Source organism: Leptidea sinapis, chromosome 24, assembly GCF_905404315.1.
Source record: "Leptidea sinapis chromosome 24, ilLepSina1.1, whole genome shotgun sequence".
Taxonomy (NCBI): domain Eukaryota; kingdom Metazoa; phylum Arthropoda; class Insecta; order Lepidoptera; family Pieridae; genus Leptidea; species Leptidea sinapis.
The window spans coordinates 5,013,537-5,039,869 of NC_066288.1; the positions used below are offsets into that span (position 1 = coordinate 5,013,537).

The 26,333-nt window shown below is 38.1% G+C and overlaps 1 protein-coding gene across 2 annotated transcripts in view; it reads right to left on the minus strand.

The window, feature by feature from the left end:
* The window catches only part of LOC126971585 (uncharacterized), a 31,578-nt gene extending 18,677 nt beyond the window's left edge, over window positions 1–12,901 (minus strand). For both annotated transcript variants that reach the window (XM_050817904.1, XM_050817903.1), the window contains exons 1-3: window positions 12,750–12,901; window positions 11,167–11,308; window positions 8,312–8,602 (exon numbers count right to left, since the gene is read on the minus strand). In XM_050817904.1, coding sequence (XP_050673861.1) covers window positions 8,312–8,602; window positions 11,167–11,308; window positions 12,750–12,806 — 490 coding nt within the window. In that variant the 5' untranslated portion in view covers window positions 12,807–12,901. The remainder of the gene's footprint in view (window positions 1–8,311; window positions 8,603–11,166; window positions 11,309–12,749) is intronic.
* Window positions 12,902–26,333: the final 13,432 nt, after the last annotated feature.

The following is a 26,333-nucleotide window of genomic DNA, read 5'->3' on the forward strand; positions in this document are numbered from 1 at the left end:
TTTGAAACCAAAATGTATCCTGGAGTTATGAAATCCGTTGAGTAGCACGATGCCACAGAAACAAAATCAAGGATAGTTTAACGAGTATAATTTATTATTGAGTAATTTAAGTTACAAGTTTGCTGCAATGCCAACCAAACTAACTTTTAGCACCTACAATATATTGGTAGCAAAAGTTTCTTCTAATATCAAATGTCTTTCATCATTTATAATATTTCTTTATTTGCATCAAACATGGTAAGCAAAAGATGTTAGAAATGGTTTAAAGTGTCGTATGTATTTGACAAATCACCAATCAGATTAAAATATAATTTCCACACATATTAATACCAGTTTATATATTTTAATTCGATAAATAATAATATGCCAATTAAAATATTTTAAGTCAAAGTTATAAAAAGACGTAAAACATTAAATAATTACATGAAATATTTTTTATGTATATAATATTATGTTACTGTAAGAAGAGTAAATTCTCACTCCTAATTGATTTTAACATTTATTTATTTATTTATTTATTTAAAACATCACAAAATCCACAGAACTTAAAATAGGTTATAATAATATTATTTTGTAGGACTTACATCTAATAATGGATTTACAATATTTATAAAAAGACATGATATTTGTGCGTGTGGGGTTTGGTGAGAGTGCGTGTGTGTGTGTGCATGTGTGTGCATGCGTGTGTGTGTGTGTGTGTGTGTGTGTGTGTGTGTGTGTGTGTGTTTGTGAATTACTCTAAATTTAACCTTCCTTTAGATTTTTACTAACACTCCTTTTAAAGCAGCCTTTACTGTTATTAAAAAGTTCAGTACTGTTGAATTGCTTATTATAGTTGCATAGAGTGCGACAGATTACCGAATTTTCATAATAATTAGTATGACTCAGCGGGACTTGGAATAGAGGCGTGTGTCTAGTGCGAGCTGACGGTACTCGTAATTGTATGAATAGTTCAGTTATCTCTGTACTGTCGATCCTACCATGAACTATGTTATGAAGGAAAGAGAGATCCAGAACCATGCGCCTGTCCTCAAGTGTCATCATATTGTGAAACCTGCAAGATTCGGGGTAGTCCACATAATTGTGTCGTGCGCGATAGTTAATATGTTTTAAAAATTTTGCTTGTATGTTTTCAATTTCTTGGACATGTGTTATGTATCGTGGGTTCCATATATTGCTGCAATATTCAAGAATACTTCTTACGTAAGCATAATATAGTATTTTAATACATTTTATGTCTGAGAAAGGTTTACTGACGCGCAGAATAAATCCTAAATTTTTGTATGACCTGGTGACTATTTCTGATAGGTGTTCATTGAAGGTCATTTTAGTGTTCAGAATAATATATGAAGTAATACAGAATAAACTATATATAAATATAAATTATCGTATATTGGATGCCATGCCATGGACACAGTTCGATTCAGGCAGGCAACGCGAGCACACGTGCCGCGTTATCTGTCGTCCTTCGAATATTTTTATTACCTGCGTTATTGCACTATCTGCTCAGGCCACCTGGGCTAGCTATTGTTATCGCGCGCTATTGTTCGGGACTCTTTGAGTCTCGCACCTGTTACGTTCCTTCGCGAAACGTAGCTTAGTTATTATCTGTGTTAATTACCCGGTTTTACGATCGTGTTAGTTAGCACCTGTGCTGTGTTTCGCGATTCTGCACGCTAATCGTGTGTGTTTGTGAGTTGCAGTTCGTGCCGTGTGTGTCTTCTCCGCGGGGGCCTGCACAGCGTGCATCGGGGTTCTGGCCCAGCCAGTCTACATCCAGCAAAGCTAAGTCTTAGGCTTAATTATTATTATTAATTTCTTTTAATTTTGCATACTTTATTATTATTAATATTATTTATTAATATGCAAGTGTACAACTTAACTATAGTTGTCCACTTAATTATTATATTCCCCCTCTGCCTGACTCGGGCAGCGGGGGTTGTTGCCCGCTCAACCTAGTTATTAAATATGACAACCATGGCTTCACCAATGGTTGCCGACGAGGGCCTTCTAAGCGCCCTACTAGATAGGTTATTCACGGAGAAGATCGCTCCGCTAATGAAAGAATCAATCAACGAAACAGTGGATGCCGCTATTAAAGCGAAATCACCCGATCAGCCCGTCCGCCTGTCCTTCAGGCGTACTTTGACGCGCAGGCGACCCCTAAGGTCCCCGCGGTCAGTCCTGACCGCACGGAAGCCCCTCAGGCTTCCAGTGCTTCACCGGCCCAGCCGGAAACCGCTCTACCGTCGAGAGCGGAGAGTGTCGCGTCGGATGCTGACGGCTTCATCACCGTCAGTCGCAAGATGAAGCGCGGTCGCGAATCGCCTTCTCTTGATGGCACACCCGCCAAGAAAGCCGCGGCCACGACTGGCTCCACTCCCGCGTCCGCGCCCGCGCCCGCTAAAGCCCGCGTACCGCCTCCGACCAAGCGCCCGCCTCCTATTTTTATAGGAGACCGAGGCCGCTGGTTGGTTATCAAAAATAGGATCCCGAAGACGCTCTCCTTCCAGGCGAGGACGTACCAATCTCTCATCAAACTAGAGACCAAAGAGGTAGCGGACCACCGCGCCTTGACATCTCTTCTTAGAGAGCTGAGTGTGGGTTTCCACAAGTACGCCCTGCCTGAGGAGAAGCGTCTGAGAGTCGTTATTAGGAACGTCCCCAGAGAGTTAGACGAGGCCGACATTCTGTCGGACCTCAAAGAGCAGGGTTACCCTGCACACGAGGTGCACCGTATGCGCGGAACCACCAACAAACAACCATTTAACATGGTTCTCGTCGTCCTCGACCTCACGCAAGAGGGAAAGGAAATTTTTAATATTAAATCGGTTTGCTCCCTTTAGGCCATCCGCGCCGAAGCTCCTCGCAACCGCGGGGGGCCTGGTCAGTGTCACAGATGCCAGTTATACGGGCACTCGGCACGCAACTGCGAACACACCCCGAGGTATGTGAAGTGCCTCGGAAAACACGGCACGCCGGAGTGCCCTCGACCAGCGCAATGCGCGGAGCCCCCGGCCTGCGTCTTGTGCGGGGAGAAGGGGCACCCCGCGAGCTATCGTGGGTGTCCCAAGGCACCCAAACACAAGCGTCACCCAGGGCGCCGCCAGCCGCAAGGCAGAGCAGAGAAGGTGGAGTTCACTCCGACCTTCAAACCTGCGCCGCCTCCGAAGGTAAACGCCTGGACAAGGTCTCCTCCGGCTGCCAACGCTGCCACAGAGGCCACTCTCGCGGCCCCCGCGCCCCTCCGGCCACCGCTAGCGTCCCGCCCGGCGGCGTCGGTCCCGCGACCGAGGCCACCGGCGCCCGCGTCCGTGGTAACAGGTAACCAAGGCGGCAGCACCTTTGCCTTCATGTTCGAACTGTCAGAGCTGTTCGACATAGATGAAATCACAGCCCTGGCCAGCAGGCTGGAGGCTGTCCGGGACGACCCGCCGTCGCTCCTGCAAGTTATGGCAGACAACGGCAAAATATTCCGTGTCCTCACCGATATAGGGCGAAAGTATAAAAACATTCGCGATGCCTAATTACGTAAGCGGATGGGTTAAACCACATACGCTCCGTATAGCGTATTTTAACGCCCAAGGCCTTAAGCCTCAACTAGACTTGGTGAAGGAGTTCGCTCACGAACATCAATTAGACCTATTCTTAGTGTAAGAGACATTTCTAAAACCACGTATACGCGATCCGCGTATCGCTAATTATAACTTAGTCAGGAATGATCGCACCACCCGTATGGGCGGCACCCTCATTTATTTTAAAAGGTCTCTACACTGTATACCTATAGATCCTCCGGTCCTCACTAACATCGAGGCCTCTGCCATCCGGGTCAGTATGGCGAATCACCAGCCGAACACTGTTATTTCAGCTTATCTTCCGCCCAACAAACAAGTATTATACACAGATATAGAAGCATTACTCGGCCACGGGGCCACAGTCATAGTGGGCGGCGATCTTAACGCCAAACACTCCAGCTGGAACAGTAGAGCCACAAATAGAAACGGAATTTATTAGATTCGCTGACAGACACGCTGAAGTTTTCAGTAATAGCACCCGACGAACCAACACATTATCCGGATAACGTCGCGCACCGACCCGACATTATAGACGTTGCGTTACTTAAGAACGTAACGCTCAATGTAAATTCAATCGAGGTTTTTCACGAATTAGAGTCAGACCACCGGCCCGTCGTCCTAAATCTAGGCCCACCGGTTAACTTTCAACCACCGACGAAAACAGTGATCGACTGGCAACGGCTGGAAAAGGATCTCGAGTCTATCAAGTCCGACGACCTTGACCTTATACCGGACGTCATCGACTCGGTCGACACGGCTCACAGTGCTATCTCTCATGTGACGTCACATATACAGAATAGGATCAAGGCCTGCTCCAGGCAGGTTCCGACGATGCAACCGCATCGCCTAAACCTGCCTCCAGAGGTCAGGAACTTACTCACACAGAAGCACAGAGCCACTAGACTTTACGATAGGTATCCGTCGGTCGAGAATAGGCGCCACCTCGCGTAACGTATCGCGGAACTCCGCGGCGAACGTTGGGACCGCTTGCTCGGCAACCTTAAGCCATCACATGTGGCTTTCTGGAAGCTGCCTCGCGCGTTCAAACAGGAGCCGCCCACTGTCATGCCTCCTTTGGACAGACCGGGACTGCAGCCGGCGCTCGATGACGATGAGAAGGCTGAATGCCTCGCCGATAGTCTCAAGAGTCAGTGCTCTCCAAATGCAGCAGCCGACCCGACACACGTTGACGAAGTTGATCGTGAAGTTGAACGTCGCTCCGCTCCCTTCAGGCGATGTAATAAAACCCACCTCTTACGAAGAGGTGAAGCTAATCATTAAGGAGCTTAACTCCAAGAAGGCCCCGGGGCCTGACACTATAAACAATAGGGTTCTTAAAATCCTACCCTCGACTCTTATTACTTTATTGGTTACCATTTTTAATATTCTATTGTCTAACAGCGCGTTCCCCGAACAATGGAAGGATTCCATTGTTATCGGTATCCCAAAACCCAATAAACCTAAAGCTAATCCGAGTAGCTATAGGCCTATTAGCTTAATTAACTCGATCGGGAAACTTTACGAAAGATTAATTCTCGCGCATCTTAATCATTACATCGCGGAGCTCAACCTGATACCCGACATACAGTTCGGATTCAGAACCGCTCACTCGTGTCCCCAGCAGGCTCACCGACTCACGACCGACCGAGTACATTCTCGTACGGCGTCAACTTCACGCTACCACGGCAGCCGTGTTTTTCGATGTCGCGAAGGCATTCGACAAGGTATGGCACAACGGCTTAGTATTCAAGCTGTATCAATTGGGAGTGCCAGACAGGCTCGTGCGCATCATACGAGCCTACCTTACTGATCTCTCCTTCCGATATCGAGTAGAGGGCACCCTATCCTCACCCAGGCCCATCAGGTCTGGCGTGCCACAGGGTTCAGTCCTCTCTCCCACTGTTTTCTCGGTCTTCACGAGCGACATTCCCAAGTTTCCGGGTGTCCAGCTCGCTCAGTACGCTGACGATACGGCACTCTACTTTGGCTCCGCTCTATTGAACCGCTCAACCTTGAGCAGGAACATTAAAGTGCTTCAAGCCGCCGTCGATGAACTAGGCAACTGGTTCAGAAAATGGCGAATTGAAGTGAACCCCACCAAGAGTGCAGCGGTACTCTTCGGTAACGCGAATAGCATCCGCGCTAGAAAACGACCGACCGACGTCATTAAATTGTATGAAACACCCATACCGTGGGTGAAGGATTACAAATACTTAGGAGTCACGTTCAACAGCAATATGAACTTCAAGAAACATATTGATACGGTATGCAATAGAGCCCGATTTGTCCTCAGTCGCCTTTATCCACTTGTGTGTGGGCGAAGCAAACTTCCGCTCAAACACAAAGTGACGCTGTACAAAACCATCGTACGGCCCATACTGTCATACGCAAGCGTCGTTTTCGCGCACACCCGACCGAGCTACTTACGTCGTTTGCAAGTAGTTCAAAATAAATTCACGCGCATGGCAACCGGAGCCCCGTGGTTCATCCGAAACGTTGACCTTCACCGCGACCTAGAGCTTCCGACGATAGCTCAACACTTTAATGAGATCTCGCGACGCTTCTTTGACAAGGCGCCTAACCATCCCAACATCTTGGTTAGGAAGGCATGCGGGTACACCACCCTTCACCATAGTCTCAACCCAATAAGCCGTCCCAGACACGTAACGGTAGACCCGGATGACGACATCACCATCGCGAACGCGCCACCCACACAAACACCGACACAGACACGCACACACCGCCTTCGCAGGCGTAGGCGCGGTCAACCACCGCAAACCACTGGCACTCGTCGCTCTGACGATGGCCAGCGGCCCGCACCCTAGATACACCACACATTGTTTTGATACCCGACGAGACGTTAGTCCTCGTCCTGTAATCGCTTCACTACACTCACTCACACACGGACTGACTGACGGACTGACATACACAACTTACACAATCACAAACACACTCCACAAACAGACACAAACACAAACATACATGCACACAAACATTTACACTACGTACATACATACAAACACACATACATACAATCATAAACACATACATACACACTTACATACATTACACAAAACATCACCACACTCGCCGGCGAGTATGTTCTTATCACCTTTTCATCTTTCATCTTCATTTCATCTTCATTTTCATTCTCTCTCCTTCCCACAAGCACACAGCCGGTCTGAGGTTCGAGTCTCCTTAGGAGACGCCCGCGACTGTTGTTGCGTAGTCTTTGCGGCCTCCACGGCCCACGTCCTACTTCGCTGTGAAAACCAGGGCTGCTAACAGCACAGAGGAGGTTTTAGTCGGTATGGGGTGTCCGCTTACGCGGACACTCGAGTCCGACATATTACGCCCCGTTCCGGGGCGTAACCGTATTTCCTCCTCTCAAAAAAAAAAAAGCCATGGATGGATGATAACCTATTAACTAATTCATTGTTTGTGTAGGATGCTCCGTGAACATGATGGTCGTGATTTCTGACATAATTAGTAATCGTATCCAACAACTACAATGATATTAACTATAACAGGTCGACCTGGCACCACAAGTAGCACCCGTTCACGAGTTGACGCATAGACCAGTCATTCCCTTCGCACGTAATATTTGAGGGAAGGAGACGACCCGGCACATGCGCATGTTAACTATTAAATTACAAATTTAATGCTTACAAAGCAAGCACACAAAATGATTCTATATAATGCAATTACAGTGGATTTTATATTTAAAGATTTTTTTGAATATAAAAATGTATTAAACAATCTTAATATTATTATATTAATAGTATTAATTATTATGAAGAATTATTATAAGGTGGACCAGGAGCATCTAGTTTATATAATTCTTTATCTTGTATATTATATTATTCTATCGTATAGTAGGGTTTTTGAATAAGACGATTCATTAAAATTTTTTGAATATATTTATTTAAGAACTGCACATGAGACATACAAATGATTTTTTTATTTACCGAGTCTCGTTTTTGGAATAGCGATTTTATTTTTATTTCTTGTATTGATAGTATGTATAGCTATAGTAAAGTACCTATACACATAATATTTTTTTATACTTTACTATATATTTATATTAGGTTTATATTTGCACACGATGCCGTCTAGATTATGGGTACCACAACGGCGCCTATTTCTGCCGTGAAGCAGTAATGTGTAATTACTGTGTTTTGTAATGAATAACATTCGTATATTTTATATACATATTATTTGTATTTTTTAATGATGTCGTATAAATTATTATTGTAATTATTTGACGTGAAAAAGTGTATTTTGAAATACCTACTTTCAATAAACTGTTTTTGATTTGATTTGATTTGATTTGATTTGATTTGATTTGATTTGATTTGATTTGATTTGATTTGATTTGGTTTGATTTGATTTGATTTGATTTGATTTAATTTGATTTGATTTGATTTGATTTGATTTGATTTGATTTGATTTGATTTGATTTGATTTGATTTGATTTGATTTATTTGATTTGATTTGGTCTGAAGGGTGCCGTAGCTAGTGAAATTACTGGGCAAATGTGACTTAACATCTTATGTCTCAAGGTGGCCAGCGCAATTGTAATGCCACTCAGAATTTTTGGGATTATCAAGAATCCCCAGCGACACTGCATTGAAATGGGCAGGACGTATCAATTACCATCAGCTGAACGTTCTGCTAGTCTCATCCCGTATTATCATAAAAATAAATTCAAAATTGAAACGTAGAATGTCAATTACCGTGCATCAGATGGCTTGGCGGTTTCTTATAGTATGCTGTATAAAGATTCCACATAAATAGTCCGGAATCGTGTTCAGAATCAAGCATTGCCTTCATCAATATAGATTTTGGTAGTTTTAATGTAATCCCTAAATCTGCTAATGATTTTCGCATTCTTCGTGGTATATCTTCTAGAAGATCTTGATACATATCATGTTTTAGACGGCTTAACACTTCTCGCTGGTCACTCGATAACTCGCAATACCACGGTGGACCAATTTCTTTCTCCAGCCGTTTCAATTTACGTTGAGCTTTAAAAACATAATCTTTACAATTAAAAGGCATAAAAAATGCATTTATTTTAAAATTAATACATTTAGAATTCTTATTGATTCGGTTTCTAATCTACTAGATACTACTACCATTTCGGAACAAATGGCGCTCTGATAGAGAAAAAACGGCGCAAGAAACTCTCCCAGCATTTTTTTTTGCGCTCACTTTAATCAATAATACTATAGTGTTATCATTGCTTTTGCTATAAAATAATCATAATCCATTACCAGGCTGTCGGATCACTTAGATATTCAGCTGTGGAGTAGTAGGATTTACGACAGAGCAATTTTTTAATAAAACATTTATATATTATACTGCCTGAACAGTGGCTGGTACTTTATTATAAAAGTGTATACATTTACCCTTAAAGCTATTATGTATCCTTTGAAGCCTACTAGAATTAGTTACAAGCAATCCCTTATTTCTACTGTTATAATAATGAAAATCACTATTAAGAGCAAAAAGGTGACGATTTTTGTGAGGATCTATGTGTATTATTATCAATAATAAACTTTCTAACACTAACAATGAGTGTTCTTGTTGCCATTTACTACATAATAACGTGAATGTGAAAATGTTAACTACATTAGATCTAATGATAATATTTATTGATAAATTAATACCACCCGCATCACGTTGACGTCTGGCATTCCACAACCGCGCGTTTTGCAAAAAATTTCTTGCCTCGCACAGCAACTTTGTGAAATCAATTACCGGCTGCTGTTTTCCCGAAACGATACGACCTAGGGACCACCTTAAAGGCCGGCAACGCATCTCTTGACCCCTGGTTCTGCGAATGTCCATGGGCGGTTGCCTCAACACTCCCCACTATCAACTCTTGCCAGTTTGCACCTTCTTTTATATAAAAATATAATTGCATATACAATTGTATTACGTATAAAAAGCTGCATAGTACTAAAGGAGTAGATTGTGCTGCAGTTTTGTCAAATAAGCAATTTTTCACGAATTTATTAACTTACCCCCTTATTCATAATGGTCCGCTAACTTTAAACAGCCGCTAAGGTGTGTTTTTTCTCATTCTGACTTAGGTCAATAGAAGAAGACAGAGTGATAATTAGCAATGCTTTAAGTTAGCAGACTATTATGAATAAGGGGGTTAAAATCTAACGTCGTATGAGACGCGTATGCGTTTATCACGACACTGTCGGTTCCCTTATCGCAGGCGCCAATGGCTCGCGCACTCAATACCACCTCGTGGGTAACAATCAATAATTCAGAACATTGGTTTTTTATGAGAATCAGGGACGAGACGCGCAAGACTTTCACCTGAACATAGGTAATACACCCTGGTCATTAGAATTTAGTATCTCTCAGAATTCTTGATTGAATAATGCCTACTACTCGGCTAAGTCGAGTTAGTAAGTCTTTTGTGAGGCGTTATGCTTTTACAACAAGTTCCCAGAAAATGTTCACAACAATTGTATTACGAAATTCAGAAGAATTGTGTAACAACGTTTGTGTGGTATAAAGGTTGCTATAACAGAAATGACTTTCTTAATGATACAACAGATTGGGAATGGAGCGACCATTATCAAAAATTAATTTTATTGTACGATTTTACACGGTTACCACGTTTTTATAAAAAAAAGAAGCCCACTAAGTTTGTTGCGCCCGTTCTTCTCAGGTCTGAAGCATACTTTTTGGAATGGGTGGTAGTTATTCACTTTCAATATATATTATATCCTATTTTTCATAAAAATATTTGAATTTTGCATAATGTATTATTAGTAAAAGGCATAAAAGGCATTTCTTTTCTCAAAATGATTCCTTTAGAATTCTTTTTGATGTCATTTCTAATATACTAGATACTACTACCGCTTCGGAAACTAATGGCGCTATGAGAGACAAGAAGAGGCGCAAGAAACTCTCTCAGCATTCTTTTTTTGCGCTCTTTTCAATAAAAATATACAATATTATACAGTCATTTCTATAGCTATAAAATAATCATAGTCTAGTCCCAGGCTGTCCGTCAGTAGGTGCAGCGTACAATTTTTTGCGAACAGCACCTATCAAATCTCTTGAATTGCCCTCTAAAACTGTTTTTATTCCACTATCATCATCTCATGTTTAGCCATATTGCGAAAAAATTACAAAACGCAGCAACATACGCTTATAGTTATTTATGCAACTGTTGTGTAATAAGGGGCATTAAAACACGAATGTGGGTTGATAATAGTATAACATGAGTGTTTTAGTACCTAACTATCAACAGTTGCTTACAAGACTATCTACACCAATAACATGAATCCTCTTTAAAAGATTCTGAAACAGTTTGCTTACTGCTAACATTAAAAAAGCCAGTCCTAGTAACCATAATATCATCCAAAGGAGTGTTATTATGAAAACGGATGATGTAATGTTGTACTGAATTTCATTACAACACTCGTTTGGTTGATGTAATGGTTATTAGGACATTGGGTGCTTTAATTTTGGCAATAAATGAACTGTTTTAGAATCTTTCATAGATAATAATTTAACATGGGTGCAGATAAATATATTTACTGAATTACGTATTACTTACCTTCGCGATGGTAATGCAATTTCAAATCTTTTAAAAATCTCAGCCACGCTCCAACTTTTTCATTGTAAGGCTTTTTTTCGGAGTTTTCTCGCATCTCTCTTTCCAAGTATACCCATACTGGCTCTTTGTGGTCATATATTTTCTACATATAATACACGCAAACAAACTTAACGTATTCAACATTTTGCCATAAATTATTATTCTTTATTAGGGGTATAGGGGTAATGGGTTAGGGGCATAAATTACGTGAGGTGTTTTTTTTGAAATTTCTGTAGTGAGATGACGTGTGATTTTTCTTAATGGGGGTTACGTAAACGCGTTGCATTGTTATTGTAAAAAGAAAAAAAAATGCTTCGTGCTTTTATTTACGACTAGTTAAGACTAGTAATCAATATTGCTGAGAACTGATAAGTATAATAAAAATTTAACAATAGAATACTTACTTAAATCGTAACTACTGTGATTAAAAAAATAATATCTACTCTAATGCAGTCCATGGAGAATCATGCAGGGTCTCAAGAGAGACTATTGGAACCAACATGTACATATTATGATAACATGGATCAAAATAGTATGATTTTATTTGGTTTCAATCAGAAAAAAATTGCGTGATATTTGCCGAGACCTCCCCTCTCTCCAACGTAAGATTAGATGAGATTTGACTCGACCCTCTCCCCTCCTTAAACATATCACGTAATTTATGGACGCCCCCTTACTGCTTATAACATTTCGCTTATTTCACATTGGTAGAAGACTAACCTCATAGGTTAATGATTGGTCTGCGCTGCTAACTAACTAGATACCGTACCACCTAAGAACAATATCTTTTTTATTACGGCAACTATTAGATGCTTGTGTGCGTGGCATGTTGACACTCAATGGCATCATTCAAATTTTGTAACATACGCTTCGTATTATTTTACATTGAAATGAACAAAAAACAGAATATTTTCTGATTATAATATTATGTGATCCCAGCGGCTTTCTTATGTCTTGTAGTATTATTTTTACAAAGTTTTACTACGCAGCACGGCATTTTAGTTTCAATTATCAGCAAAGTATGCACATGTGGCACGTCAACGTCACACATTGTTCGAGACAGGCTCTAGTACGCCTACTAATTGTGTGTAGAATTAATTGCCTCAATTTGCGACTACGCCTGTGGTATCTAGTTGGAGCGCAGCGGAGACCAAACCTTAATCTAAGACTAACTTCTATATATGTAAACAATTCAAAGAATTATCTTAATTGTGGGCAGAAACATATAGCCCGGCTGTTCCTCCGTTACAAGAAACTTCTTTACATGCCCACAGTAAAACAAAATACCGAGAATGAGCTAACCACTATTACAACTGCTCACTGGGTCGTAAGAAATATTAATTTATGTATACCTTGCGATGTCGATCTTAAAAGAAGTTTGCAAAAATTATTGAACTCAGAAAACATCTGATTAGGTCTGATAGCCGTTTGTTGATAAAATTTACTAAATCCACATATATGTAGATTGAATCTATAGAATGAAATGTTTAACGTTGATTCATTTCAATCTATTAACATTTTCGAAGTATTTCGCTAATACTAACCTTTTTCTCAAGAAATTCTTGTATTGTCGGTATTTTATATTTTTTCGTTTCAGTCATTTTTAATAACTACACAATAATTTTGATATACTATAAATTTCGTGTTACAAAAGCAGCGACATCAGAAAATTTTGACTACTTATGCCAAAAATAAAATAAAGATCATGCACACTCGTATCAGTCAGGTGACATTTTGTTTTTTAGTTTTCAATAAGAGTATTTATAGGTTAATCATTGATTGATTTTTGAAACCTCGAATGCACTGATCTGTATAAATACAGGACAGGCTGTTCCATATGTTTGACAGTAAATTTTTTGTGCCTATTTGAAGCGCCACTCGCGAGCGTCCAGAGAACTAATATTGACGTATAACACAAATGGCTGCGAAGGAACGTACAATACTCTGAAGTATTTTTGCAATTTGAATAAATTTTGTTCGTTTTCCGTGTTATTTATACTGCAAGAATCAACGTAATAAAGTATACGATTTTTTTTACATCTATCGATATTTGCTGAGGTTGTCAGCACTAGCTTTAGTAGCGCAGACTCTCGCTACATTGCCAACAGCGCCTAAATGGCGAATATCAAACTTAATAATAACGATGTACATCCCACTGGACCAATGAACCAGTTTTATAAGTCAAAGTTGTCTCTTCCGGGATAGAAATCGTGAAAGTTAGATAGGGAGTGGAAATTGATTGTACAAATGCAAATTTAAAATATCCATTTTTTACTACTGTCTGTACATGAGCGTGTACAAAAAACCTACTTACATAACTTACTTGCCTATCAAATGGAAGGGGTGCAGATAGGGGAAGTAAGCCCCGTTATGTTTGTCATTTTAGACTACCACGCTGACCACTCCTCGTCTCACATGTATAAAATCCTGCCTGGGTGCTGCTAATAAACAGACCCACACTGCTAGCACCACAAATTTGTGGATTGTGCACTAAATGTTTAAGGTTCAAACAGGAATTCCACGAGGAGCTATCTTCATCATCATCAGCTGGAAGACGTCCACTACTGGACAAAGGCCACCCCCAAAGATTTCCACGACGATCGGTCCTGCGCTGCCCTCATCAAACGTATTCCGGTGATTTTGACCAGATCGTGGGTCCATCTTTTGGGGGGCCTACCACCACTGTGTCTTCCAGTACGTGGTCGCCATTTGAGGACTTTACCACCCCAAAGGCCATCTGTCCGTTGAACTATGTGCCCTGTCCACTGCCACTTCAGTCTCGCAATCATTTGTGTTATGTTGGTAACTTTGGTTCTCCTAGGGATCTTCTTAATTCTGATTCGATCTCGCAGGTAGACTCCGAGCGGGCTATCTCTCCATTACCATGAAATACCTGGAATAAAATTTCCACTCTCCAGGTACTCGCAACCTTGGGGTACAATCAACTTCCACTCCCTAACTTCCACGATTCCTATCCCGGAAGAGACAACAACAAAAACCCCAATTTAAAGTGCGTTCCACTGAACACAGAGATGTGTAACTGAGAGCTAAGTTATTTTCTGTGGCTCCTAGATACAGAACAACCTCGATCCTTGATTTACTCATACTAATTAAGGTTTAACACGTATACGAACGGAACGGAACTGATACCCTTAATGCGTACCCGTGCGGATCAGCCAGCATCAGGTGGGGAGCACCGATGCGTTCAAAAGAATGCTTGCCGAATAAATGAACTCCCCAGAAGTGGAATTGAAAAAAAAAACGAGCGCATCTCGGGACGCCCGACAAAAGTGCTAACTAAAACAACCCGACTTTCAAAAATCGGTTTTGACATTTAAATCGAATATATTCAAATAATGTAAATAAATATCGAAAGGCATGGGTGATCAAGCCGTTCAAAGAGCACTTGATCCCGAGCAGCTCTGCGTGCACCGTTTAAATGGTTTGAGCTGATACTGGGGTGCGCCTGACCAGAAATGACAGCAGTACACCTTATATGGCCGAACCTGCGCTTTGTAGAGCGCTAGAATGTGGGTTGGCCTGAAGTATTGCCTGTATGAAGTGAAAATTATTTAAGACATATCATTTTTCTACTATTTACAACTTCACAGAAATTGTGTAGATAGGGCTTAAGAAAAAAAAATCCGTATATTAAAGCTTTTTCATTATAGACATGCGTAAAAATAAGTCTTTTTATTGTATCAATTTCAAACAAATATATTATTCTCTACGTCACTATAACTTTGATAAAAAAAAAACAACATGGCGCGTAACCGTAAATCGTGACGACATTGATATAAAATTTCTCTCATACGTCGATAAAGAAGTTTCACTTCAAAAATGTACTTTTGGTTTTCAAACTCATAGGTTGGCTTATCCGATGCTTTATCAGGTCGGCCATGTAAGCTGTTTAATTGAAATGTTGCAAGGAAATAGTCGATGAGTCTTAATGATACACATATTGTGTATATTATGAATATGAAGACTTTGTTTTTTATTTCAGGTCAAAAGTTCGCTTTGTTGGAAATGAAAACATTACTGTCGACATTGCTGTGGCAGTTTAAGATTGAACCAGTGACCAAACATGATGAGTTAACTTTTAACACAGATGTAGTGTTACGTGCTACTCAACCAATACAAGTCAAAATTTGTTTCCGTTCTTATATCCAATATGTTCACGGAGTATTCAAAGTCAAAGTCAAATATAAACTTTATTCCATTAGGTTTAAACTAAGCTCTTTTGAATGTAATTAATGATTTTTTTTAAATAATCGAGACGAGCCGGACGTTCACTTGATGGTAATTAATACGCCCTTCCCAATGCTGCTCAAGATGAATGAAAAACCAAAAAATTGTGAGTGGCACTACAACTGCGCTGGTCACCTTGAGACATAAGATCTAAAGTCTTATTTGCCCAGTAATTTCACTAGCTACGGCGCCCTTCAGATCGAACCGAAAACACAATAACGTTTACACATTACTGCTTCACGGCAGAAATAGGCGCCGTTGCGGTACCCCATAATTTAGCCGGCATCCTGTGCAAAGGAGCCTCCCACTCGTTAACTAAATAGTTGCCACATATTCCACCTTCTTTGATTCTCATAAAATATCTATTATAAAAACGAAAAAATTGGAAATTTATAAAATATAATATTCATTAAATATGTATACCTACTTTGAACCATGTATTTGTAAGCATATCGGCGAGAAACAGCATTAAATGTAAGGAGTAAGTATGGAATTAGTAATATTTTTATTTTTTTATTTTATCAAAATACACACTATCATTACAGTATATTCCAATGCGATAGAGATACATACAATATTTCACTTTTTACATCATTAAATTTTATAACATATTATTCACCCTGAGTGCAACAAAACACAAAGAAGACGAAATTAAGACATCGTAGGGATATTTTTGACATAACATATCTTTATAAACTCCTTAATAATAAAGTGGACGTTCCTCAATTACTACATAAGATTAATTTTAGAGTTCCTTGCAGACCTGAAAGACACACTCTTCAAAAAGATGTGTTTACCATCAAAAGAGCATATACATGTCACACTAGCAATAGTTATACCAGACGAGCTTGTAAACTTTTTAATGAAAAATTTGGAAAATTAGATATTTTTCACTTGCCGTTTGCTAAATTCAAAATTATGATTAAAGAAGCCATATCTAAACATAAGTAGCATAAGTAAATCTTTCTGTTTTGTTTTCATATCGTAATATATTAAGTTTTGTATTTTATAGGTTTTATATTTTATCACTTTATTTGCAATTAAATTTAGTATTATTTTATTTATAACAAAGCACTCACATTGTAAGTATTAAGTAGTTTTAAAATTATTTTATGGAACTGTAGGTCTTCATTAAATAAAATAGTGTAAAGTTTTTGAATTGTGACCGTTTGTATCCTGAATAAATGAAATAAAATAAATAAATAAAACAGATCCGTCTGTGAGGCTATTTCAATAATAGTACGAAGGGCACGCGTCACCGCAGCCTGGCTTAACAAGTTGGTGCGCGCGGACGGCACCATCAGCAACGGCGGCCGACGTCGGCGCCATACGTACCTATCCGGAACAACAAAATACAGTCTACTCAATATATCCGCATTATTTGACAAGGGAGGACAACTCTTGCAATATCATACAAAATAGGCAACATTCACCAAATATAAATGTTACTGCTAGGGATAATCATAATATAAAGCTCATAAATATTGTTCACCAGAATATACTAGGTATCTCAAGTAAGTAAGTTTTTGAGCTGCTGTAATATAGATATATTATGTATTACAGAACATTGGCGTAAGAGTCATCAGCTCCAGTTTAATTTAAGAGAACATAAAGTAGTCAGTTCGTTTTGTAGAAGTAGGGCAATACATGGAGGTTCCCTAATTATTATTAATAACAGACTAAAATGTAAAAATAGAAGAGATATTGTTAATCTCTCCATAGAACAACTAATTGAGATAGCTTGTATAGAACTAGAGCAATTTATTATTGTAAGTGTATACCGCCCCCCCACTGCATCATATGATCAATTCCAACATAGAATGGAGGAGGTACTATCAAAATTTAGCAAAACCAGCAAGTCAATTGTAGTGTGTGGAGATTTTAATATAAACTTGCTTGAAACTTCGGCCAATTGTACTAGCCTTAAAAATTTATTTCAAAGTTTTAATTTGTTCAATGTATTATGGGAACCTACTAGAATCACTTCTACAACAGCAACCTGTTTAGATAATATTTTTACAGATGTTACTATTACTAGTAAACTAATAATTAATAATCTTCAGTCCGACCATAGTGGGCAACTTATAAAAGTAAATACAAGATTGGACAATGTCAGACCAAAAAAGGTGACGATTATATCAGTTACGAGTAGCCGTCTTGAGAGGTTTAGAAATAATTTGGTAAATACGATACCATTTTTACACTGTGGTGAAACTGCTTATTTTCACTATAACTTAGTCTTCAATTCCTTCTGTGAGGAATTTGACAGGATTTTTACTCCAGTAACGGTGACAGTAAACAACAAACATTGTTTTAATGATTGGGCAACAATGGGTATCCACAAAAGTCGTAAACGCTTATATGACCTTTATTATGAGAAACATTACAATAATAGTGAAGAATTTAAAATATATGTGAAAAATACTCCAAGCTCTTTAAAGTAGTTTGTCATGAAGCGAAAACACGTTTCATTGCAGATAAAATTAAATACAGTAATAATAAAGTAAAAGCGACTTGGAGTGTAATTAACAATGAAACTGGTAGATCGAATTGCCGTAACACCTCTATCTGTTTAAATATTAATAATCGCGTTATAAATTCGGAAATAGAAATTGCAAATGAATTTGATAAATACTTCTTCGAAATCCCGACTGTCACGACAAAAGACCTTAACTCTTCGCCAAAAGCAGCATATGATATGCTTAAATTACACGCACCAGTATCTTCCACTGATTTGAAATTTAAGTATGTTACAAGTAGCGATATATTAAAAATCTTCAAATTAATTAACCTAAAAAATACAAAAGACCTATGGGGCCATTCGACTAATATTGTAAAATACATACTTGACATTATAGCACCTGAATTAGCAATAATATTTAATGAATGCATAGATGAGGGTGTGTTCCCTAACCTCATGAAATACAGCAAAGTTATACCTTTGTTTAAATCGGGCAGTTCTTTTGACCCTGCTAATTTCAGACCTATTTCAGTGCTGCCTGTTTTAGTAAAATTTTTGAAAAACTTTTGCTTCAACAGCTACAAATGCATTTTTGTAAATTAATGAACAAAACTCAGTTTGGTTTCACTAGGGGCTTCTCAACAATTAATGCGGGTACTAGACTCATTGAGCACATCTTTGACGCCTGGGAAGAGTCACATGATGCATTGGGCATTTTTGTGATTTGTCAAAAGCATTTGACTGCATCCACCATGAAACTTTACTCCTAAAACTAAAGCATTATGGAGTGAAAAATAGAGCCCTAAATCTGTTAAAATCATATTTAAGCGAAAGAGTTCAGATAGTCGATGTAAATGGCAAACGGTCTTCGGGTAAACCTGTGGGAATAGGTGTTCCACAGGGTTCTATTCTCGGTCCTTTCTTGTTTCTTATATATATTAACGATCTACCGTTTGTGGTAGATGATAGTCATGAGATTGTATTGTTTGCTGATGATACTTCACTTATTTTTAAAGTGAAGCGACGTGTGGATATTGATGACGAGGTAAACAATGCACTCTCAAAAATAGTGCGTTGGTTTCAGACGAATAATCTGCACTTAAACAGTAAAAAAACAAAGTGTTTACGGTTCTTTACACCAAACACAGCGGAGGTACAAACCAACGTACTTATAAATGACCAGAGATTGGAACTTGTGGATACTACGGTCTTCTTGGGTATCACGTTATATAAAAAGCTTCAGTGGGGTCCACATATTGCCCATCTAGCAGATAGACTCAGCTCTGCGGCATATGCAGTTAGGAAGATTAGAGAGTATACGAATGTTGCGACCGCTAGATTAGTGTACTTCAGTTATTTTCACAGCATCATGACGTACGGTATATTACTATGGGGTCATGCTGCTGACATTGATATTGTGTTTGCTCTGCAAAAGAGAGCTGCTCGTTCTATATATCAGCTTGGTTATAGACAGTCTCTCAAAGAAAAATTTAAAGAAATAAATATTATGACTGTTCATTGTCAGTACATTTATGAAAATTTAATATATGTTCACAAAAATCGTCACCTTTTTGCTCTTAATAGTGATTTTCATTCTTATAACACTAGAAATAAGGGATTGCTTGTAACTTATTCTAGTAGGCTTCATAAGATACATAATAGCTTTAAGGGTAAATGTATACACTTGTATAATAAAGTCCCAGCCACTGTTCAGGCATTATCTATAAATTAATTTAAATGTTTTATAAAAAAATGGCTCTGTCCTAAATCCTATTACTCCACTGCTGAATATCTAAATGATCGGACAGCCTGGGACTAAATTCTGATTATTTTATAGCGATAGAAATGACAGTACAATATTGTATATTTTTATTGAAAAGAGCGCAAAAAAAGAATGCTGGGAGAGTTTCTTACGCCGCTTCTTCTCTCTCAGAGCGCCATTTGTTTCCGAAGCGGTAGTAGTATCTAGTAGTATAAGAAATGACATCAAAAAGAATTCTAAAGGAATAAATTTTGAGAAAATAAATGCCTTTTATGCCTTTATGCCTATGCACCTTCTCTCTAAGTACTTTGAACAGATATGAGATCAGCGCCAGGACCATACCCAAAATAAATAATGTTGGGTACATAAGCGGATAAAAAGGGTAAATCCCGTATAGCCTCATATATAGGTAACGTATAAATTTATTTTGTTTCCGCTCTAACATTATACTGTACTTTGCTTCATGAGGAGCCCAGATAACGGCGTTGCATTCTAACTGGCTTCGAACCAAAGCGTTATATAAGTTAATAATTGCCTTAATATTGGAAAAACTACGAGCCACACATAATATAAATTATAAACCCCAGATTCCTGAAAGCTTTCTTACAAACCTTAGTGACATGATCACGAAACGTCAAGTTGGCATCAAGAATCACTCCAAGATCCTTCACTTCAGATACCCTGGTGACAGACAGACGGGGCGCATCTGCGCCCCGTCTGTCTACGTGGTCGTTAAACAATGTTGGATTACGAGATTTGGAGAAAGTAATAACTAAACATTTTGAGGTGTTAAACTGTAATAAATTGTATTTACTCCAGGCTACAACCCTGTCGATGTCACTTCGTAATTTCTCACAGTCATTCTTTTCTTTTATTGGTAATGAAAGTTTTAGATCATCGGCGAAGAGCAAGCACTTCGCATACTGAACTACCTTAGGAAGATCATTAACCATCATAATAAACTCTAATGGACCCATATTAATGCCTTGAATCACACCGGATCTGGTACAATATGGCTTTGATGTATGTCCAGCATAATTTACATATTGCTGTCTATCAGCCATATAACTGGCCATAAAGTTTAATAGTTGCTGCGTGAATCCAAATCCAGCTAACTTTTTTATGAGCACATCGTTATGGACTAGATCAAATACTTTTTTAAAATCAAAGTAGGCTGCATCGACCTTTCCGCCACCATCAACTACTGGAATAATATTTACCATGTGGGTTAATAGGTTGCTTGTGGTGTTTCTTTGCGGTCTAAACCCATGTTGAGCATCTGACAAGTAACATTGTACCTGTGCTTGCTTTGCTGACTCAAAAACCTTTGCTGGTGCTGGCAAGATTGCCACAGGTCTATATTCGTCTACTCTACTGCTACCCCCACTTTTGGGTACCGGAACTACACGACTAATCTTCCAGCTCTCGGGATATATAGCTGCTTTTAAAGACAAGTTATAAATATGGAGCAGTGGCTTTGCCAACACCTGTCGGCAATCCTTTAATATATATGGAGGATTATATAGTCAGGACCTGCCGATTTTTTTGGCTTAAGTTGAGTTAGCGCACTCTGCACGTCACTTAGCTGTAACTCCCCAATGTGAACTCTTGCAGCTCCGATGTCATAGTTCGCTTCCTTTATTGCTAGGTTTACATCTAAATTTGGTTTCTGCTGGATATAAGCTGATCTAAAATAATCCGCAAATTCATGCACGCTTTGCTGTGCAGTCATCACCTCCCCATTGCTTTTAATCAAAGATTTACTTTTGACACTAGCCCTACTTTTGTTTATAAAATTCCAAAAGGACTTTGGTTCCTCTATTACATTCGATTGAACCCGCTGACGATATTGATCATAGGCCAATACAATCTCGTATTTTACTTTCGATCTATAATAACTAAACGCTTCGTAATCTGTTTTTGATTTGCTTGCCTTATAACGCTTGTGATGCGCGGCTTTAATTTTTATATCTCGAATGATTTCTCTAGTGTACCAGTCTGGATAACTATACCTAGAGCATATATTATTACTTTGTAAAGATAAATAAAAATGTAAAAGAATGTAAAAACAAAGAAATTTCGCTTTAAGACCACAATTAGGCGTCTGGCTGTCTGAAAAAGACTGTTTTTTCAAAGTTTATTTACATTTAATTACAGTTTACAGCCTTTTCGTACGATTACTTTTTGCCACCTTGTAGGTGAGTGATATTACGTAGTTTTTACCATCCTCTTTGATTGCTGTAGTCATTTTGGGACCTCTGAACAAAAAAAAAGCGACTAATAGTTTCGGTAGTACTCTCTTGATGATAACCTGACACTGATTAAAGAATTCTGTAGGCCGAAACAATATTATCTAAACATCAAACTAAACAAACAACAAAATGGACTTCGCTTCTATTAGTGGTAAATGATAATAGCAAATGATTTCTAATGGTTGTTATCTTATTATTGTCCTTAAAAGAACAATCGTCTACAAGATTGAATACATTTTATTACAAGTACATTCATCTACAAAAGTCTTATAATATGCAAATATTAGGGATTAAAGTATGAAAATTGACGACCTGTACTGAAATATTAAAATTTGTTTTCTTTTTAATTTAACATATTTATTTAATCAAAATAATTAACATTATTACTTATCAGCTATATACATTGCTGCCATCTAATAGGAAGCTAATTTATAACTATGCGATAGAACTATATATCTAGATTCGACAAACTGTGTGAAAGCATTTTGTACGAAAATTTTTTATCACATAGAAAATTGTCCAAATCATGAAAAAATTGGTAGTCCGTTGGAGCAAGGTCTGTCGAATACGAAGGGTAACGAATGGTTTCTAATTGCCAGTTCTTGCTAAAACGTTTTCTCGTGCTGTATGAGGTCTCACGTTATCATTTGAAGATCAATTCATGAGTCGGGGCAGTTTCACTGCTAGTTTAGCTATCATTGTTCGGACAGTAGACATCATTAGCTGTTATTGCTAGACCAGATCAGAGTAAGATATAGTGAATAATGCTGCGACAACCAAACAATTACCATTACCTTTTAATTGGTAACCTTTGCTTTAGGACAGTGTTGCGGCGTTTGACCTGGGGTCAGCCGTTGCATTTTCCGCTTACAGTTATTGTAAAGAATCCATCTTTCATCGCATGTTACAATCCGATAGAATATTCCTTATTTCTGTATCGATTCAACAAGATAACACAAGTTTCAACACGCGTTTCTTTCTGCAGATCATTAAAATCATGAGGCACCCATTTTTCATAGTTTTGTATTTTATTGATTTGACGCAAATGAGTCAATATTGTTGGTAAGGAAACGTTAAACCTTGCCGCTAATCCCTGGGTAGTTTGGGTTGGATCGGCTTCCACCACCTCTTTCAATTCATTGTTATTCACCTGTCTTCCATTGTCTTCCACGTGGTTCGTTCTTCAAATCAAATTTATCATCACGAAAGCGTTTAAACCAAAATCGCACGGTTCTTTCATTCTAACGCAACATTGATATTGCTATTTCCATTATTTACAACTATTTCCGCGTCGAAACTCGTATTCAAAAATCACTTGAATTTTCGAAGTATCCGTCTTCTTGTCTAAGATGAATAAAAAAAACAACTGAAAGTCGATAACCGAATGTTGCACATTTTTTAAACGAAGAACTATATAGGTGTATACCATATATACCATGAAGGTTCTATGTCAATTCGAATTACCCATTACAATAAAACGGCAATTTCATTTTTTAAGCCCTATTATTACAGATGCATTGACGCCTCTCAGACAAACTCCTGTTCTTTTTCTGAGTGACTTAAGATGTGTTCTCTTGCGTTATCATGATGAAAGATTTTCTATACTTCTATTGGTATATTGAACAGTAGTTGAGATAGATGGAGAGACTACCTAGTAATTTACGAAGGAGTGCTCTGGCCCCGCACTGGTCCAAATGGAAGAAGAAGAGGGAGGCCAGGCTAACTAAAGCAATTAGTAATAGTTTTATTTTTTAATATACTTAAATAAATAAATTAATAAATATTGATCAGTTTCTTAAACTTTCATTACTTATCAATGAGTAATCGTGAACGTTACGTAATTTCCAACTTTTATTAGTTTTTAGCAATGCCGAACTTTGGGTTTGTTTTTTTAACAACACCGTGTTCGCATTTAAATTATCTTTAATTTGATAAAATGGTTATTTATTAAAACAGATGATTGCAAATTGAACACATTGCATGTATAAAAATTAATTTTGAGGTAATTATTGTATGGTCTTAACAGAAACTTTTCAAACAACCCAAACGCGATATATTTTCGAACATAAATCTTTACATAGTATAAAATTAAGTCAATTCCGAAGTCTGATGGCTTAAATTATTAACTTTTCAACTGATTTTAATACAGTTTAGCCTAACCCCTAACTGGTATCGTAAATTTGACATACGTAACAGGTATCGTGGGGACCGTGCGGCCCTAGTATGTGTGCTTCTAACATTAGGTTTCAACTATCTACTTGAATAAATGGTCACAAATAATAAATAATAGGCTAGTTTTATGTAGTCAAATAGTAATTTATTAATATAAATCTTCTTGCTTCAGTACTAGAAGAGACCACAAAGTAGTATCAACATTTTGGTAATATTTTTTCTACGTTACAAATATCAATGATAATTATAGTTTAAAATGTTAAAATCAAAAATAACATTATTTTACTTAATCTTTAATACGAAATATAAAAAACGAATAATGTTTTATAATCTCTAATCAAAACACAAAAATCAACATGAAATAAGTTACCTCTAATCATAAGGCTCAAAAATACTAATATGAAACTGTTCAGTCTAGGCTATACTAGATCACTGATTCGGTATCAGAATCTTCGTGTAAGAGTTCTTCTATTATTTTATCACTCAAAGGCCACGACATCTCAAATTAATAACCGTAAAAAATAATAAACATATAAAAATTGCCGTGCAAAAAAACTTACGTAACTGTTATCTTGGCCCCAGCGGTTACTAATTAATTAATTTAAGGGTTAACAATTGATTCAAGATGAAAGTTATATGTAAAAGTATTCGAATTGGGTTTTTCATTTAAGTTATGACGGGTATAAAATGATCACGGTTTGAACAAACTGTCCAACGTTTAGCCTATTAACAAATATTAATTTACGTATTTAGGTTAAATAATAGTTTTTAAACTTGAAACTCTAAATATTAAGTATACATTTTTTTTATTTAAAATCTATTTTGCTGCTTTATAGCATCAACACGGACGACATCGCGGGCATCAGCTAGTTTGGCGTAAAAATACTTATCAATTAGGATATCATTCAAAATTATAGTTTAAAACGTTAAAATCAAAAATAACATTATTTTACTCTATTTATAACACGCAAACTAAAAAACAAATAATGTTTTATAATCTCTAATCAAAACAGAAAAATCAACATGAAACAAATTACTACTAACCATAAGGCTCAAAAATACTAATATGAAACTTTGTTCAGTCTAGACTAGACTAGATCACTGATTCGGAATCTTCGTGTAAGAGTTCTTCTATTATTTTATCACTCAAAGACCGCGACATCTTGAATTAATAACAAAAATATAAAAATTGCTATGCAAAAAACCTACGTAATTGGTATCGTGGGGGCCGCACGGACCCCAACACGTGCATACCTGGGCCCCAGTAAGTAATACAGCGCTAAACGTCCGGCACCCGCCGCGAACAGCGACGTAATGAGAATTATACTTCAAAAGGCGGTTGCTCACGATGCTTAGTTTATTACAAAACCAAGAAAACGTCATGCGTGGGGCCCGCGCGGCCCCAGTGGTTACTAGTTAAGGGTCAACAATTGATTCAAGACGAAAGTTATATGTATAAGATATTCGAATTGGGCTTTTCGTTTAGAAGTTATGACGGGTATAAAATGATCATGGTTTGAACAAACTATCCAATTTAGCCTATAAACCAGTGGGAGGCTCCTTTGCACAGGATGCCGGCTAGATTATGGGTACCACAACGACGCCTATTTCTGCCGTGAAGCAGTAATGTGTAAGCATTACTGCGTTTCGGTCTGAAGGGCGCCGTAGCTAGTGAAATTACTGGGCAAATGAGACTTAACATCTTGTCTCAAGGTGACGAGCGCAGTTGTAGTGCCGCTCAGAATTTTTGGGGGTTTCAAGAATCCTGAGCGGCACTGCATTGTAATGGGCAGGGCGTATCAATTACCATCAGCTGAATGTCCTGCTCGTCTCGTCCCTTATTTTCATTAAAAAAAAACACGGACGACATCGCGGGCAGCAGCTAGTTTGATGTAAAAATACTTATCAATTAGGATTGATGAAGGTATTTCCTATTTGGATCCTGTACTATATTCAATATAGTACATAATACTTATCATCAGTAAATAATAGTCTGTTTACGTTGAGATAGAAAACAATGAGTCCATACGAACTGACGGATATTGGTAACATCGAATCGAGTATATCAGCCACTGTTAGCCAATAATTATTGTGAATATCCTTAACAGCAGTGTTAGCAATCAAACAGTGTCTAAGACAGCGATTAGCAAAGTAACATTCTATAATAATGTTGTTTTTATTATTAGTAATTGTTATTTTACTTTTAAGTGAATATTTATACAGTCGAGGAGTT